We start from the raw sequence: 20,432 nt of genomic DNA on the forward strand, positions 1-20,432 counted from the left end.
TTACATATATAAAATATATACACACACGCACACGCACACATTAACTCTATTATTATTTCTTTGACATTTAATTTCTTCCATGAATAAAAATTAAAAACAATTTTATTCCAAATCCATTCTTTTATAATAAAATTATTGTATAAGATTGATATCTTTAAAAAATAAATTTTTAAAAAATTGTTGCATTTAAAATTACATTGAATTGTTAGAAAATTTCACGTCTGAAGAATTCGTCACGTGTATGAGCATGGATATATACGGAAGCGTTAATAATTAATTTTCGAAAATGATATGTCGTAATGTAACTTTATTACACACATGGCTGAATTTGTAAAAAAATAATCTTTAATTTGTTAAAAAAAAGAATTGAAAATTTAAGAAAATTACGGGTGATGGGGGTATATTATTATATATAAATAAATAAATAAATAAATAAATTTGTTTTTCTTTATAACTTTAAAGTACTCTTGAAACTGTACAACTTTTGTTTAAAAATTTTTTTTCTATCTTTTATACTTTCTACGATATTCGGCTCGAAAGAAAAATACCGGTTTTTTTTCAAAAGGGTGTTTTATCTCTTAAACATGAGCTAGCGCACGTATGAAAAAATACATGTCTCTTAGATTTTCATGTTTTACAACATATTTCATGGAGAATCAAATCGATTTCGAACAGTTGTAAAACTTCCCTTAAGAATTGGTATTAATCATTTGTACTTTTTAATATTATATTTGAGATTAAATATCATTTTTTATGAATTTAGATGATGTTATCTGAGCATAATTGGTTATTTAATTAATCGGAATGTAGAGCACTTGTTTGAATTGATTTATAATATTTGTGTTCTAAAGATTAAAAGCAACAATTAATTTAGACAAATTATATTTCTCCAATAGGAAAATCTATGAACAATCTCAGCTCTTCGAGCCTTTTTATCTTATACCTATGGGAGAGGGGAAGAGAAGATGGTTGAAAGAAGAGTGAATAATGCGTCGAGTATCATTTTTGTTTATAACACCGTATTTGAATAGGACGCGAATTATCCTCCAGTTTTCGATTGAAACGGAGATAATCCGCGGGAATGATCATCGTGATGATCTAGAAGGCCTCGGGGCCTGTTGAATGCGGAGCGAGTACCTTGACCAGTCATTCTATGGAATGTGAACTTATTTTATTGACTCGACAATTTGTAATTACTGGAAAAATAATCAAGAATGGATTCAATGAGGCAGGATGTGTGAAAGAAAAGGAATGCGCTGCTTCTACAAGCGCGATCAGCCCGATAGAGGTGTAGGAAAAAAAAAAAAACTTCAAGAATATGTGTACTTTCCAAAGATTCTATTCAGAAATATTCCATGGTCTTGCTTGATTTTCATAGTACGATATTCTCGGAAATAAATTCCGTACGAAGTTTGGAGTTAGAATGAATCAACACAAAGCCTGGAATGGAAAATGAATTCAAATTGGCGATTATTGCAGCGCTTATATAGACACAAGTTAGTGGTGCTCGCGATTCGGGAGGAAAGGTTGTTTCTGTTTTTTGGGAATCGTCAAACACATTATCATATTTTTTTGCTTATGTCGAGGTTTAGGGAGTAAAACACTCCCTTGAAAATCAGTTTTTTTCTTTCGAAACAAATATCATCGAACTATAAGAGGCAGAAAAAATTTTCCAGAATGAAAATTGAATGGCTTCAAGAGTAGGTTAAAACTATAATAAAAAAATTTTTGTTAAATTATTTTATTATTATAACTTGCGCGCTCGTGTATACCGTGCACCTGTATATACAAGCGCTGAATTTATACCGAAGGACTTCGAATTTTGCTCTCAAATTTTAGAGATATATTGGGCGAGTTCAAGACAACAAAGCTGCTAGGCATGTTTGCCGAGCGAGTGAACATAATTGGTTCTTACTTGTGAATCCAACCAATCATGTTTTTCATTTAATTGCTCGACGATCAGACTTAGCCGCTTTGTCGACTTAAACGCGCCTGTTCTCTCAAAGAGTTGTACTATGGATTTATGAAAAAAAATTCACTTTTTTAAATATACTATACTCCCTATAAAGCAGAAGATCCTCTTAATTTGATATGAGATTTAATTTGGCGCCAGTTGTTGGTATCAAATCTTTTATACAAATATATCATTAGAAATAAGTAAATAACAAAGCTATTATATGTATTTTACTTTTTAATTTGGTACAATAGTTTCTTTAAAGGTGTAATTTCGATAGAGAATTAAAACTACCATTACTTTGATAGGAATAAGAAGATCTTTTATAAGAATATTTTTGAAGGAAAAAGATAAATTTTTTTTACTTGGGTTGGAATAATAAAAAGATACACAACGTATAATTTAAATTTTATTTGAGAAGCATGTATATTATTAATACCTTTTTTGTATATTTTTTAAAAAGCTAAGTTTATATCACACCTATTTTTTACAACACGTGTGTGTTTGTTTTGTGTATAATAATTATTAAATTTCAATTTAAAATAATTATAAATTCTACAATTTGGATGTAAAAACGTTCCACCACTGTTCCCATTATCTTTTAATTGTAATATGAAAATGTTAAGTTAAATATCAAAACGACGATTATTATTTTTCAAGGAATCATGATTTCTGAAAAAAAATTAAAGCTGTTAGAAGTTGGTATAGGTAATTTGATATAACAGTTTTTGTCTACAAGCATGTAGCACTTTATTTACTTTCTGTAGAAAGATAAATTTGTATTGATAGTTTATACAGAAAGTCAAATATTGATCTATTTTTTTGGAATTTATTGTCACGTATTGTTTGAATTTTGACATGTAAGAGCATTGGCATTTAATAGAATTAAGAAAATTCTGTCATCCTGTCAGAACGATTTAAATCGTTTTCTTGTACGACTATTATAATTTTTTAGAAGATTTTTCAATAAAAGATCAGGGATCCTATTCTGTAACTGTTTTACACGTCTATCGACAGTTATCGGTGTCGTTGCGCAGCTTTTTCACCATATAAAATATCTGCACAATGATACCGACAACTGTCAGTAGGCCTGTAAGACAGTTACAAAATAGGGGTTCAGATATATTTAAAATATATAATTTTCGAGAAATATGGTAATACTATCGCTCCGTTTAAAATAAAATTATTTAAATTAAATATAATTAATTTCAAAAAATAGATTTTCATGTATTTGGATGAAATTTAAAGGAGGTCAAAATTGGCCCTTATAGATCCTTTTTCTTTGTGATATTTTTATATAATAAGGAAAAGAAAATTAATTTCCTTTTTAAAAGAAAATTAAAAAGATATAATTACTTGAGTCGGTAAAAGTGTCAAGAAAAAATTAAGACGACGATCACCTGCATTTCCGAGAAATAATAATAATTAACAAATACCAGCGTATAATTTTCCATCCGATTTTAATTTTCTCTTTATATTCATTATTTTATATAAAACAAAATTAAATTATACACAAATAAAGATTAAGGACAAATAAATTGCATTGTTATTATTATTTCCTAGTTTAGATAACAAATACTAGCGTATAATGTCCGTTTCTATTTTATCCCTTTTTATTAACTTATAAATAAATGGAGATCAAAGATTAAATCACTTTGTCGTTATTATTTTTAAGCTTACAAGGGGAAACATCAGTACTAAGACCCTTGAATTTGGGTGCCATTTGATCTACAAGTCAAAAAAACAATTCTGTGTTCGATAATTTTTTCATATAGGCCTTAGTTTTCGAGTTTTTAAGTTTTGAAAGTCGGCTGCGCTTTGGACGGCATAGATGAGCTGTTCCATTAATATGATTTGCAAGCAATACGATGGATTTTGAACTCGCATTCTTTGATTTTCTACGTGAGCATCTAATCATTTGTGCTACACGTATTGCTTGCGAAACATATTATGCGTGGTCTATAATGGCAGTAATAATAGTAGATGAGACAGAGTAAGAAATTGATCACAATCGATTATTTTTCTCATATTCGACTGTGATTGTCCAGTTTCTTATTCTTACAGCCTCATCCACTATTGCTATTGCCACTGTAAATCATGCATTAATGAAACGACTTATCTACCTAAAGCGCAGCTGATTTTCGCAACTTAAAAAATCGAAAACTAAGGTCTATATGGAAATATCGCTGGATACGGAATTTTTTTTTATCTGTAGAGTTACCAAAAAACTTGGTATTTAAATTCAAGATATCAGCTCCGGGATGCCCCTTATTAGTTAATAAATACCAGCGTGTAATTTCGTTTCCATCCGATTTTATTAAATATTAAATTATAAACAAATGAAGATCGAAGTCGAGTAGATCGCTTTGCCATGATCTTCTAGCTTAACAAATACTAGCGTATAATTTTGTTTCCGTTTAACTTCTTCTTTTATTGTAAGCTTTGCTTGTTTTTCTTCACGCGTTATGTTTAGGATTCTCTATTGATGATCTCTAACTTTCGGCTCTTTTTTTTATGGCCTTCTGGGGAATCGATTGCCTACCGGTTTATGGTTTCTTGCTCTTTATTAAACGTGTGTTGTCCATCCTTCTGATAATAATTGTTCTATATAATTGTTCCTTTCTCCGGTCCTTGATGAACCTCACGATGTCTGACACTCCTTATTCCTTTATTTCTCACTCTATCTCTCCTGGTCCTTTCAGTTATCGTTTGTAGGATCCGCATTTCTGTAGTGCGACTAAGTTGTTTTATCCTCTTTGTTTCTGCGCGTATTTCGGCTTCGTATGTCAGTATGGATCTGACAGTTGTCTTGTATATTCGGATCTTACTTTCTGTTATTGATTCTTCCAGACTACATATATACCTCAGCATTCCTGATACTCTTATTCCTTTAAGTGTTTGTTGCCTGATCTTTCTGTAAGTTTCCACTGCTAGATGTATTGATATTTGATTTCTATTTGTTAAATATAATATTATGCTATAAACAAATAGAGATCAATGTTGAATAAATCACTTTTTCATTATCATTCTTTATTAAATATTAAGTTATAAACAAGTGGATATCACAGTTGAATAGATCATTTTTTGAAATACGGCGCCTTACTGGTCCGAGTGTTGAACTACTATGTAATGGTACACTCATTTAAAGTGATTTAATTTTCAAAAATAAATCATAAGATCATTTTTTCATTATCATTTCTTAGCTTAGTTAAATATCAGTGTATAATTTCGTTTCCTTCCGATCTCCTTTTGTTAAATATTAAGTTATATTATAACTTAGAAAGTGCAAAATGGCTGCGTTTGATATTGGCAGTGTTTTCAAAATGAATACACTTGACCATACACCGCTAACGCCTCTTGTGCCACTAGCGTACTCGCGTCAAAACATCCAATTGTACATTCTGACTGGTCGATGACGAACATAGCGATGATGTATCTTAAAAAGTGACAGATCTGAACTTTGCGTCGAAATATCTTTCCTCATAAGGCACATAGAAAAAAAAAAATAAAAGCACTTTTATTACACAATTCGAGTGGATACTATTGATTGAGCGTACGTAGGACTTGATCGGTTTAACCATTATTGAGATCCAATAATCTTGATTCCCTGCAATTCGCGGTCTTCCATAAAGGAGCACGGTAGTGCGCTTGTCTTAGCGCTGAGACACTATCGTTTATTCTGAAAAATTCTTTTACCTATAAAGAGTAATTTCATTATTTAAAACTAATTTTCTGTACTAACTAATATTTATCTAATAACAAAATTCAATCAACGGGCGAAGTAAGAGTCAACCACATTTTTTAATTTTTACATAAAATTATATATTATATTAAACGCGATGAAACATCACGCCAAAAAATAAGACTATAAACTAATACATTACAAGTAACAAGTTTCGGCTACCAGTTTGAGCCCTCTTCAGACATTAGTACAATGAAAAGTAACAGAACAAATTCAATTGTCGCAAGTATTCGTATATTCGTATAAAGATTACACACTACAGACCAATATAAATTAATCTCACTGGACGTAAAATCTCTGTTCACGAATGTTCCGGTGGATATAGCCATAGACTGCATCAATGAACATTGGATGTATGTTGCCGGAGACTGTCCTCTACCTAGGGAGGAGTTTGTGGGGGCAATAAGGTTCATTCTTGATTCCACATTTTTTTCGTTTAACAACAATTTTTATAAACAGAGTTACGGCACTCCTATGGGGTCCCCCTTATCACCTGTAATAGCGGACTTGGTGATGAGGAGACTTGAGACGGTGTCCTTGATGTCGTTGAACTTGGACGTAATATTTTATTTTAGATATGTGGATGATATTTGTACTGCGGTTGAACCATCAAGAATTGACTCAATAGTAGAACAATTTAACTCGTTCCATCCACGATTACAATTCACTTCTGAATTTGGGGGTGATGAAATTAATTTCCTGGATGTGACTATATCGATCATTGGAAACGGGTTTGGAGTTGATTGGTATCGTAAGCCGACCTTTTCAGGGAGGTTTTTGAATTTTTATTCTAACCACCCCATTGCACAAAAAAGAGGAACGATTTTTTCGCTGGTTGACAGAACAATTTTACTTTCGGACTTTCGATTTTACACACAAAATTTGACACTTATCATTAACATTTTATTAGACAATGACTACCCATTATCATTTATATTTGACACAATCAACCTACGAATTAAAAACTTGAATAGAAATAGACACATAACACAGAACAGTATGAATGACAAGGACGAAGCGAAGGAATCAGTGTCCTGGCTTACGGTTCCGTTCATCCCGCGCCACACAGAAAAGTTCAATCGGTTCAACAATAACGACATCAGGGTTTCTTTCCGTAGTCCGAACAAACTCAAAAAATACATTAAGGTACACAAAGATGTTCATCCACACACATCGAAGAACAACGTAGTGTACAAAATTTCTTGCAATGATTGTGACGCTACGTACGTGGGACAGACAGGCAGAAAATTAAAGACAAGGATTGCAGAACATCGCAATCACATTAAACACGTCGGCACGATCGGTAATAACGGAGCATAGGAGACAACTCGACCACGAATTTAAATGGGATGAGGTCGAAATCTTAGATGAAGAGCCCAGCTATCGGAGACGTTTAGTTTCAGAGATGATTAACATCAGGAAACAAAAGAATGGTATCAATTTGCAGACGGATACCGATGGCCTCCACAAAGCGTATATTCCAATCATAAATAGAGTTTGACTTTCGGTTACGAACAGCCCGTCTCCTCTCTCAGTCTGTGTTGATCCTCACTACTGAACGTACATGATAATCGATACATTATGTCTGTTTTACATATCTACGTTCCTTCTCTCTGTACATATTTCAAAAGTTTTTTAGTTCTTTTTGGACATATTAATTCAAACTTCTTACACATGATTTCCGGTGAGTTTTTATGAAATAATTTTTATGGATTTTGTTTGAATTTCGGTATTTTATATTATTTTATTTTATACGTATTTGTCCGTAACGTTTTTTGTTTTTAATTTATCCGTTTTATTAACTAGAACTTCAACAATGACAATTTTAATATTTTTGACTGTTCAACCATACGGAAGTTATGTTTTGAGATCAAGACTCACCCGAACTGTGATTATTCGGAATATACGAATACTTGCGACAATTGAATTTGTTCTGTTACTTTTCATTGTACTAATGTCTGAAGAGGGCTCAAACTGGTAGCCGAAACTTGTTACTTGTAATGTATTAGTTTATAGTCTTATTTTTTGGCGTGATGTTTCATCGCGTTTAATATAATATATAATTTTATGTAAAAATTAAAAAATGTGGTTGACTCTTACTTCGCCCTTTGATTGAATTTTGTTATTATGTTTTGAAAGAGTCCTTTGAATTTGTTTATTTATTAATATTTATCTATTTACATAATCTATATATGTATACAAAGTTTTATTAAAATCATACAAAGATTTATAAAATCAGAATTTTATACTTTGCGTTTCTCTCATAAGTGTATTTTTACTTGAAACTTTTAAATACATATTTACTACGGAATCTACAATATGGTTTTGTATGATTATTGCCTCTGCAGAAGAAACTTATGACACATATCTTTTCTTCAATGATTAATGTATTCATGTTGACACTCATAATCTGGGTTATAGATACAACATTTAAATAAAATTAACAAGTTTCTCCTACGAAATAAAATTTATTTGTTTTGTTTGATCTACTTGTTATAAAGCAATTATGCTGTTTAGTTTTGACACAATCCTAATGATTACTCGGTATTAGCAGTGTGAAATTATTTATAAAAACTTAAAAAATATGTATATAATTGTGCCGCTCACATAGCGATTTGTTGTCCGTTTGAAATATGCAGCTAGCGACGCTAGCGTATTTTTTTTCACACGTTTCTAAGGGCTGAAATATTTTATTTTTCATAAAGGGAAATATTTTTTATGAGTGTTTTTTTTTAGAGATGCTAAATACGCCATTTACGGATTATCGCGATTAATTGTTAATGCCAACGTTTCATAAACCGTATCGTTCAATTCATTAACACGGATCATGACACGGCGATAACCCGTAAATCCTTTGATACATAAAGGAAAATAAAACACAATTTATAAGCACAAATTTATTAATGTTTTTAATAAGAATTACCTTACAGAAGCAGGACCAGAAATAAGAACAGGCTTTTGAAATGCGATTTGTTGTAATAAATGTTTTTTGTACCCATATTAAAAATCTTAAGCTTTAGTTTCAGATATTTCTTTTTTTTTCAAAAAAATTAACATAAAAATTTTGAAGTCATTAAATTAATCACTTGGCAGAATAATATAATATATTTCAGAAAAAAGAAGAAAGAAATAAAGTATTACAACATATCAGGACTAATAAATTTTTTATGCATATAAGCGGTATAAATATCTCAAAATTGTATAGGTTCTAATGATATAAATCAATAATGAATAAAAACTTGATAAAAAGTCTCTGACAAGAAGAAGCTCGGACGTTCGAAATTTAAAAAAATTTAAAACTTATGGTACGTATCACCCAGACTTTACTTTGGTCAAACAGTAAGATGCGCTTCTCAGCCAGCATTCATTCAGTCATTGTCGAGAAAATCGTCTTTGAAAAATTCCGAGCAAAATATGTATACTGAACGTTGAGCAAGTTTGAATGAGTCCCATGGTGCAACGGTTAGCGCTCTTGTCTAATAACTGCTAAAGATCTTATAATCAGAATTTGGCGAAAGCGGACACAACTTCTGATTAGTTCTCCACCTTAGTCCACTATTCTTTGGATAGCTTCGTACATTGTTGGAAAACGAGTGCGAAGAAAAGAAGAAAGAGATAGATAGCAAGATGAGTAAAACCTGTGTTAAAGAGGTTAGAAATCATTTCGAGATTTCGGACAAAGAGAAAATTAACAAATTACAATTGCACACTTCGGCCAATTGATCAACTCAATTAATTTCTTCAAATATTGTTGTCACGTTTTGTCTGTCACGTATTCTAACACTTTTTGCGCATGTGTTCATATGAGAAAACAATATTCGTTATCTCTCTATCCGCCATTTTTGGTCCACATTTGCCAAACTCTGATTATAGGATCTCTAGTAACCGTTGGATCGCTGGTTCGAGTCTGCTGGCCCTCCCCCCTCCTTTTTATTTTAATATTTGTTATTTCTATGTAAAATCAATTAAATTTATAGTAATCACCGGATATTCAATATAAATCTTTTATGAAAAACACACATTTCACTTACAACGTAATAGAAACATGTGATAAATAACATTCAATACGAGGTCGGGCAAACATTAAACATGTTTTTTTTTGTGTTGGGGTTTTTTTTTGTGTGCTCTCGTTACGTTAATTCCATTTTATAATTTAACTTAACATTTTTATGGGTGAGTTTTAACTAGAGACTGCAAAATATAATATCTGGAAAAATAAGCAATGTATGAAAAAATGTTCCAAATAAACTCGATATTTTTAAGGGAGCAATTCTATCCCGCAAAAGTTAGCCGCCTTCCGCTCCTCCCTGGGAGTAGGGCTGGGGGTAACTTTGAAATCTTAAATGGGAACTCTTACTTTTTATTGCAGATTCGGATTCTACGTTCAAAAACACGCCAATTTTGTATAAACCTTTGTTTTTCGTTTCGATTCCTAATAGATGGCGCTGCATTCGGCGAAAATTGGTTAACCTTTGTCTTCTTCGAGGGGAATCCCCATGTTTTATTGCACAATGATCTTACCTTGAAGAAAGCAAATTTTGTCTGAAACATGTTTTTCGAATTATCGTAAATGTCTCGAGAATTTTTTTATCCGTTTTTAGTTTTATCCAGGATTAACGACGTAACAATACAATACAAAAGTGCGGATCAATAAATGCATCGAAATTAAAGGTCATCAGTTTGAGCACTTATTGAATTGAATGGTAAAAGGCAAGAGAATTCATTGAAAACAAGTATCCCGAATATGAGAGGCAAAGGGACTCACAATTGTAAGAAAATTAATAGAATCCGCATATCTTTCTTTGCTCCGAGAGCTCTCGACATTTGACAATCTGTAGTGTTACTTCAAGCGGAAACAAAGCACGCAGTGACACCTCACGCTCATGCACGCGACGCATGAGGCGTCGGCAATAAAATCGCCGAAACATGACCATAAGCACGGCACGAGTTGTTCTCGATTTTCTGAGGGAGATACATCGGATATTTCTAGAGAACGCCGTTACTAGTTTTCCTTTTCTGCATATTGCGCTTTAACGTTTGTAAATCCGATAATCTGTGATATTCGATTGGGTTTCTATTCGATTAAAATAAAGTCAGTGTTCGTGTTTTTCGAAAACGTGACTGTTTATTAAGTAAAGACATCCTGACAATTTTCCTGATTTATATTCCTAAAGAATATTAAAATCTCACAATCTACAAGTGAGATTTAAATTTTAAAATCAAGTCCATTCCTTTCAGCTCAGAAGTGGAATACAACAACTTTTTTTTACATCCACTTTCTTTCTTACATTTCCAGTGGGCTAGAATACATCCACTTTCCTTCTTACATTTCCAGTGGAATACAACAACTTTCTTTTTATACTCTTCCAGAGAATACATCTGTCCTCCACAAATATTTCTTGGAATTTATTTCCTCGAATATTTCCTGACTTTCCTTAAACAGGAGAATTTGTTGTTCAAATATGCGACGCGAGTTTCGCGAGTGGAAAATTTTGCCATGCCATCATTCGTTCCGTCCATCACATTGACACGCGAATAGCGGAGCACGTCTCTCTCTCACTTTGAGTATCTCAACAGAACTCTTCTTCTTAAGTTATAAAAATAGATAGAGCTCAGTTAAAAGAAATGACGATGGAGTAATTACAAAAGGAGGTTTAATATATTTTCAATATATTTTATTCAATATATTTTTTACTGAAAATTGTCATAAATTAAGATAATACAGAAGACATATTAAACTTCATAGAGTAGGAGAATGTTCAGACGCGCTCTGCAAAAGCAGCAGGTTTGTAGAAAACATCACAAAGAATCTCGCCTACTCCGCCCAGCCTTTCGTCAGTTCCAGGGCAGGCATGGCAAGTTTCATCTGATGTGGCTTTGTTAATCACTGCGATAGCCAATTGCAGCCAATTCTATTGCAGCAGATGCAGCAACAGATCTTGGAGAGCCAACAAGCGCAGCAGGCAGTGCTTCAGGAAATGCTTCTAGCCCTCACGGCAAGAAACGTGACACCTTAGCTGACGCAATTGAAGCAGTCCTTATCGGTGCAGGAGTCGATCCCTCGTAGCCATAGCTCCTTGCAACCGTTATAACGAAGTTCTCTCTTGTCGATGTCTTCTTTACACGCAATTGCTCATTGCTCACCTCGCAGATACCCGAATTTGGAGACAAAGAATCGGAAAACGTCCAACTCTGAGTTCAACAGGTCGATCAGATAGCCCGACTACACAAAGTTCCAGCCGACGTAACGCTCTTAGCAGCTTCTTCAAGGTTAATGAACATAGCTAAGAAGTGGTATGGATCCGGAACCATGATAGAATCTGGATTTCAGAGAAACTATTTTGAAAAGATTTATAAGAAAAATCTTGTATCACGTAACTTTGCAAAAAATTGAAGGAAGAAAATGGAATTCCTTTAAAGAATCGTTCTTAAAATACGCAATGGATAAATTTACGCTCATGCACAATCTCAGTCTATCTCAAGAGAGTTGCATCTCTTAATTAGTGGAATAGGTAGTAGATCTCTCAGAGAAATAGCAGCATCACTAAATTTAGATGCATTCCTGCATGCAAATTGCCTCAGTCTCAGTCGAGCACGATAAGCGCACCGGAGGTGATACCAAATCAACTAAACCAAAGGACGCAGTCCACAAGTCTGGAAATAAAGCAGGAGTCAGTTCAAAGCAGCTCGAGAAGGAAGAATCGTATTTACTGTAAAAGCCCAGGCCACGAGAAGGACAAATGCTTCAAATTACGCCGCAGAGAGCAGCTTGCGCAGCAATCATCTACCACGGCGGTGTCTACAACGACACCCTCGATCCCAGTCGCATCACAATCTACAAGTGAGGTTTAAATTTTAAAATCAAGTCCATTCCTTTCACAATAAACAAGTACCCCGAATGTGAGAGGCAAAGAGACTCACGATAAACAAGCACTCCGAAGGGATTATAATTTCCGTCACGTTTACGTCGTTAATCCTAGGTAAAGTTAGAGAACGGATAAAAATTTATTGTAGACATTTACGATAATTAAAACATATTTTAGACAAAAGTTGCTTTCTTTAACGTAGCATCATTATGCAATAAAATATGAGAATTCCCCTTGAAGAAAACGAAGGTTAACTAATTTTTGCCGAATGTAGCGCCATCTATCAGGGATCGAAAAAAAAGGTTTAGATAAAATTGACGTGTTTTTAGACGTAGAATCTGCAATAAAAAATAGGTTTCCATTTAAGATTTTAAAGTTACCCTCAGCTCCACTCTCGGGGGGAATCGGGAGGCAGCTAACTTTTGCAGGATAGAATTGTTCCCTCAAAAATATTGAGGGTTTATTTGGGTTTTGTTATATTTTATTCATACAATGCTTACTTTTCTAGATATTTTGCAGTCTTTGGTTAAAAAACTCACCCCATATTTTCGAATGTAATCAGAAACTTGCTCAATGTTTAGTGTATATATTTTGCTTGGAATTTTTCAAAGTCGATTTTCTCGACAATGGCTGAGAAGTGTATATTGCTTGGTCAAAGTAATGTTTGGGTTATACACTTCACATACCATAAGTTTCAAATTTTTTTATATTCCAAATCTCTTCTTGAGAGCCGACGCAAGTTATTGTTACAAATAAGAACTTCTTATTATCTGATACAAATATTAGTATATAGTTTAAGATCCTCTTCAGTAATATAAATATATTTCGGATGAAAATGTTTTCAATATTCTATTCAATATTATATTTCAATCATATAGCGCAGTAATATTGACTAGTAGCACTTCGAGTAGACCGGATTTGTATTAATTGTCATTTCTGGTGTCTGGTCTTTTTATTGTTAGAAAATTTTTTATTAATTTATGAATTATCTATAAACTAAGTTTGTACATAATACTTGTGTGTTCTGATAACCAATTCATGTCTTATAAGAAGCAAGATTAAGGCTGCAAACATAAGCTTTAAGAAATGGATCAATTACAGTTAAATCCGAGAAGAATAATCGACTAATTAATCAATTTTTGAAGCTTTATGGCTTACTACACCTATTGTGTTAGGGGGGGGGGGGATCATGTACACTCCATATAACAAATCGAGAAAAATTTTTTGAGAAAAGCAATTCAAATTTAATATCTCATAATAATTTTTATTTATAATTATTTATAGGTCTCAGTGGTTTAACTACGACATCAGTACAGGGTAGTATCGTACACGGTACACCGGCACAACCACCGGCCACACCTTTAGATTTGAGTCCACTTAGGCATCATAGATCACCTGCAACTACTCCTGTGAGTTACTCTCCCAGCAATAGCCCAGCATTGGATATGATACAAGAAGAACATCCTGTAGAAATATCAAGGGTATGTAACATTCTTTGTTATATTTTTAAAAATTCTTGAAAAGTTGGTGGTTGTAAAATACATAATGTTTTATATAAAAATTCTAATATAAAATATTGATATTTTGATCTGTGCTTTGTGCATTTTTGTTTACAGAATTGGATATGTATATAGATTTACATTGAAATATTTAAGCACTAAGATCTGCTTTGACTGAAAATAGAATTATTTCTCTTAATTGATTTTAATATATAAAACATAAAATCTCATAAACCATTCACAGTTTGGTAATCTTACCCTAATACAGTGATCGGATTTAATTGCAACTTGGCCTAATTTTTATATTGATGCCCTCTGACAGTTGCAAAAAACCCACGCAGCACACTTTATTCAAGGGATATCCTAGAAATATCATTTTGAGATTTCGCATTAATCTCATCGGGGATAATCTCGGACATCTGGTGGGCATCCAGCAGATACACTAATGTCCGCCTCAATGTTATCCTACGGATATTTTAGACGAAGTTCAGAGGATATTCAAGAACTCCAGAAATATTGTAAGATATATAATGCTTTGAGATGTGACATATACATCTTGAATAATTATTATTGTGTATTATACTATTATATTAGACGCATGATTCATGCGAGTACATTCATATAGAAGTTTAAATATTTGAAGACATGGTTTAAATATTTGAAAACATGGTAGTGGCTCGATGCTGAGACACTCGCAACGACATTGTAGGATGAGACTAGCCGTATTGAAGATTCCTTTATTACGCAAGCCGACGAGTTGCGAGGGATCGAGATTATCGAATCTTAATAACGGCTAAGCTGATCAAGTTTTATGTATACTCAATGAGTATAAGAAACGTGGAGGAATTAAACGAGGGCATATATGCTTTATATGCTTGTATATACATATACGCGAGAAATATTATCGGTAATTATTGATAAAAAATATATATACTAATACATATCAATCGATGCGTTTTTTTTTTGTGAAACAAATAATTTAGTAGAAAAAAATCTCACTCGGTTATATTACAAGAAGTTATTAAATGTTTAAGATTAGTACGTGTGTGTAAGATTAAAAAAATCTGTTATATCAAGGAATCGAATCCGTCCCTCGCTCGTCATATTAATATAATTTCTAATTAAAAAGAAACACTGAAAAGTTAAATATTAAATTGCATTGTGATAAAAAAACGAATAAAAGTTTATTATTAACATACGGACTTCTCTTTTAATGCATGATATACCTTACTTTGCGTAAAGTCTATTAATTAAGATTTTTCAGCGAAGTTTTCTTGATTACTTCATGATTTTATTGATAAAATTAAACTCATTTGACGTGTTTTTGAAACATGAAACGATTGAATCTGATAACAAAACTACCGCCTTGTCCTGTGAGCCGAGATATTAATCGTTAAAGTTTACAATTCAAGTTAGGAAATCTGTCACAGCCACACAATACTGTGATGAGAGAATACGCTGTGATCACATTGGCTGCGTTTAGCACAAAAAGCATCTTTGCAACTGTTGTAAGATTTTTCTATAATTGGTTTATATATGTAGATCCATAAGGAACCAAAATTGTATTGAAGAATTTTATAACAGTTGCAAAGCTGCTTTCTCTCTTGAACGCAGCCATTTTCATATTGTACGTTGACATACTCATGCATTTTAGGTACATGTCGTTGTGATAGAGAGAAAGGGTATAACGGAATAAGCATGTGAAATCTGTCCCTGCACCAATTGAGCTCAAATTAATGTCGGTAGTTGGCACCCATGAGATGTAAAACTTCTTCAAAAATTAATCTTGAAATTGCATTTTTGTGGGAGTTATGGAGGGGGAAAGCGAAATAAAAAAAGTGATTTTTTTCGAAAATGGCCGGACCAATTTTAATTAAAAAAATATACGTTGTAGACATTGAAGAGGTAACTTCAAAAATTTTTTGTGATTTTTGTGACGAATAGAAAATCAGTGAAAAAATTTGTTTATGAATTTTTTTGGTGATATATTTTAGTGATTTCGTATTTTCGTGAAAACATTTCGGAATTTTCTACTTTAACATATAATTTTTTCAAATCGATCGAAGTGATGGAACATAATTAAAAATAACAATCATTCGTATAACGCCTCGCTACGTCGCGCCGGTTGGACGATCGCGGTTGTGACACGCTGCAGTGCATGGCGGTCGTTGCCGTGGAACTACTATTATATCGATATTTGCCCGATCATCAACTGTTATAGTATTTCGTAATATTCGTCGATGTTTCGACTCACCTGTATTTTAATTTACTTAAGTCTTTCCTACTAAAGCCGAATTGAGATAGCATAGTAAAAGAAGGGTGAAATATTTGATACAAAAGGTGACATTTAAATTCAGATATAATTCAGATATAGTGAATATATTCAATTTCATCAATTTTCTAATGAATTTATTTATTAGTAGCAATAATCCAGTTTTGTAAGCTGTAACCAGTAATATATTGGTACGTCTCATAATTATAAGTTTTATGTAATAATACTAACATCTTAACATGGAATTTAATTTCGGCTTTAATACAGAGATATTTTCAAGTGAGATGAATGAAAAATGTAAAAATTATAACATATTTTTGAAGAAAGCTATTGGCAGAAAGAAAATTATAAATAATCTTGACATAATTCATATTTTTTTGGCTTCTCAAGAGTATTTATAATTTTCTTTCTGCTAATAGCTTTCTTCAAAAATATGTTACAGTTTTTGCATTTTTTATTCCTCTTACTTGGAATAGACATCTCTGTATTAAAGCTGAGATTAAATTCAATGTTAAGATTTTAGATGTTATTATATATATATTATTACATAAAAATTATAAGTATGAAACATACCAATATACTAGTTACGGTTTACAAAACTGGATTACTGCTATTGATAAATGAATTTATTAGGAAATTGATGAAATTGAATATATTTCACTATATCTGAATTTGGATGTCACTTTTTGTATCAAATATTTCAACTTTCTTTTACCATGCTATCTCAATTTGACTTTAGCAGGAAAGATCTAGGTAAATTAAAATAGGGGTAAGGTTGAAACAACGACGAATATTTCAAAACTTATAACAGTTGTTGATCGGGCAAATATCGATATAATGGTTAGTATGTAAGTTCCACGGCAACGACCACCATGCGTCGCAACGCGCCGCAACCGCGGGCGTCCAACCGGCGCGACATAGTGCGATGTTACACGAATGATTGTTATTTTTAATTGTTCTATCATTTCGATCAATTTGAAAAAATTATATGTTTAAGTAGAGAATCCCGAAATGTTTTCGTAAAAATATAAAGGTGATCATTAGGACATATCATAAAAAAAAATTCATAAAAAATTCAAAAATTTTTTAGCGGTTTTTTTATTTCTCACAAAACATTTCGTCACAAACAATTTTGTTGAAGTTCGTCTACAATGTATATTTTTTTTTTATTAGAATCGATCCGGCCATTTTTGCGAAAAAATCTATTTTTTTTATTTCGCTGTTCTTCTACAAGAATGCAATTTCAAAATTAATTTTTGGGGAAGTTTTACATCTCATGAGTCAACTACTGATATCAATTTGAGCTCAATTGGTGCAGGGGTAGATTTTATATGCTTATTCTGTTATATCCTTTGAACTCAATATGCGTGCTTTTCAAGGATGAGAGAGGGGGAAGGGAAAGAGGGAGGGTGGGAGAGAGGAGGAGAGAGAGAGGAGGAGAGGGAGAGGAGGAGGGGAAGAGAGGGATGGGGCGGACGGAATCCACAGAAATCACAAAGTATATGGCCTATATAAAGTTAGTCCCCTCACTTTTAGAATTAACATATTTTGAGAATTGTATTAGGTTTAAGTTACATTGTGCCCGAATATTAATATCGTAAGTTGTATCGAGAGAATAATTATTGCTTAAATGAATTTACCATTGTTATAATATCATTACGTGCTTAGAATCACCAGCTGTGTTCTTCATATGATCGAACAGCTGTCTGTGAGCAATTTTTGTTATGCCTTGGAAATTATTCATTTGGAATTTTCAACATTTTTCGGCAAAACCAATGGATACTGACTTTACTACATTTTCGTGTGTTTTATATTATAACTATTAAACATCTGAGCAAGGCTTAATTCTGCAGCCGAAACATGTTATGTGAACTGATATCATTAGTTATTCATCCGTAAGAACATATACAAATTTTTAATTTTATACAAATGTATAATTATATGGTCGTAAGTAATATATTAGCAGGGTTGCCACAGACCTGGAAAACCGAGAAAAGTCAGAGGAAAATGTAAAAAAGGGAATTTTGAAATTTGCTCACAATTTTCTTAAATTGCTTCTATTTCAGATAATTGTTATAATTTTTTAATATTATATATCTGACGTTTATAATGAAATACATACAAAACTTGTACACTTTAAATGATTTTATAAAATAAAATAATTAAAATTATTATAAACGATTTTATAATTTTAATAGAATAATTAAAATTTATATTTTATTCAGTATTTTTATTTGATCGCTCTTTTTCGTAACTGCATTCTTTTTTCTAATATTAATTTATTTTTTGTTGGCTTGAATTTGCACCTAAAATTTTAGTATGGCTATTAAGCCTTTTTTGCGTTGTTTTTGATAATATAGGCTAGTTTTCCTACAACTCTTGACTTTAAATGTGTTAAAATTTATATATTTTATATTGAAAAATTTTTTCCATTTTTATCTGGAAAACCTGGAAAAGTCAGGGAATTTAAAAATTTATTTTGTGTGGCAACTTTGGTTAAATTTTTATATAAAACTTTTCTATCTTGACTCTCATTTGTTTTTTAAATTCTCTATTTGTTATTATTTTATACTGAGAGAATCTTGTACTTTTATTAATTTATTAATATCATAATTTGAAAAATAACGTAAAAAAATTAAAAAAAAAAAAGATTTTTTTGTCAGCTTCACTTTGCATTTTTTTTCCAATTTTTTAAATTGTGCTAAGTTGCGTTAACATTGTGTTAAAGAAAAATTACTTCCAAATAATGATAACAACAAAAGCTATGATAAAAATAATTTTTGACAAATGTGAATACGACTACCTAGATAACAAGTTTCCAGCAAATTGCTATTAATTTGATAAAAATTGCATCGCTTGAGTTGCTATTTTTTTAAGGAATTTAGTTTCCGATTTTGCTTATGATATTGGCGGCAATGTATATCATAAACGATTGTGCGCAACTGGAAGGAAACAATTTCTCTCTTCTGCTTTTATAGATTAAGACAATCACTGCAGTATGATGAAAATTATTTCCACATAAAACGAATTTGCTAGCAATCTGACAGCAATATGAATGAAACTGTTGCAGTAAATAAAGTTAATCCCAAACAATGCTTGACAGGTTACTATAATAAATAAAATTTATTAGACTTCTATATATACTACTAGACTATTAACTCTTTTGAAAAAGTGGGTCCAATTTCTATACGCATGTGCCAGGTATTACACTGCGTAACCACGTTTGCACATGCGCACACATATTTTGACAGGTTAACCTAACCACAGCAGTGTCCCGCGCCATGCTTAGCGCCATTACGGTCTCCAGATTAATACCAGTATTAAAACTATTAAATATTTGTTTTCAGTCGAGCGTTTAAAGTAAAAAATAAAAATTATTTTATTTCTTTAAATAGAAATATAAGAGCAATTTAAGTATACAGGGTTGGCCATATTCGACGGAAAGATGTGGCAACACTGTAACTTTTGACAGAGATGTTAGATCGAGTAACGACGTAGCGCGTTTGAAGCGTCAGTCGAAGGAAATTTGTGCCATGGAATAGTACACGCCACGCGAACGCTCTCAGATTGTTGAAATTTACATTCAACAAAACAAGTCAATTGTTAAAACTCAACGTGCATGGAGAAAAATAAATAAAGGATGATTTTTTGATGCCAATTGTTCATGATAATGGCATGGAGCACTTCTGGTTTCAACAAGATGGCGCTCCACCACACACAGCTCGAGCCACTATCAATTTTTTGAAACAATTGTTCCCTGGACGTTTGATGTCAAAAAATGGTGATTTTGAATGGCCACCGCGTTCACCAGATTTAACGGCTCCAGACTTCTTTCTGTGGGGCTATTTGAAATCAAAGGTTTATGTCAACAAGCCAAGGACCCTAGACGAACTTAAGACCAACATCCGACAGGAAATAGCCGCCATATCGGCCGAAACATTGTTCAAAACGATGGAAAACGCTGCAAAACGGGCACTACTCGCCATGCAGGCTCAAGGCGATCATTTAAGAGATATCATATTCAACAAATAATGTACACAAATCTCCTTGAACCATATTAAATGGCTTTTACAATGAAAAGCAAAAAATGTGTTTTTTT

General features: G+C 32.4%; 1 protein-coding gene across 1 annotated transcript in view; it reads left to right on the top strand.

Annotated features, from left to right (window-relative positions):
- The window catches only part of LOC108757265, a 105,553-nt gene that overhangs the window by 35,195 nt on the left and 49,926 nt on the right, over nucleotides 1–20,432 (top strand). The window contains exon 3 of the mRNA XM_018501731.1: nucleotides 13,847–14,043. Coding sequence (XP_018357233.1) covers nucleotides 13,847–14,043 — 197 coding nt within the window. The remainder of the gene's footprint in view (nucleotides 1–13,846; nucleotides 14,044–20,432) is intronic.

This window comes from Trachymyrmex septentrionalis, unplaced genomic scaffold, assembly GCF_001594115.1.
Source record: "Trachymyrmex septentrionalis isolate Tsep2-gDNA-1 unplaced genomic scaffold, Tsep1.0 scaffold135, whole genome shotgun sequence".
NCBI classification, from domain to species: Eukaryota; Metazoa; Arthropoda; class Insecta; order Hymenoptera; family Formicidae; genus Trachymyrmex; species Trachymyrmex septentrionalis.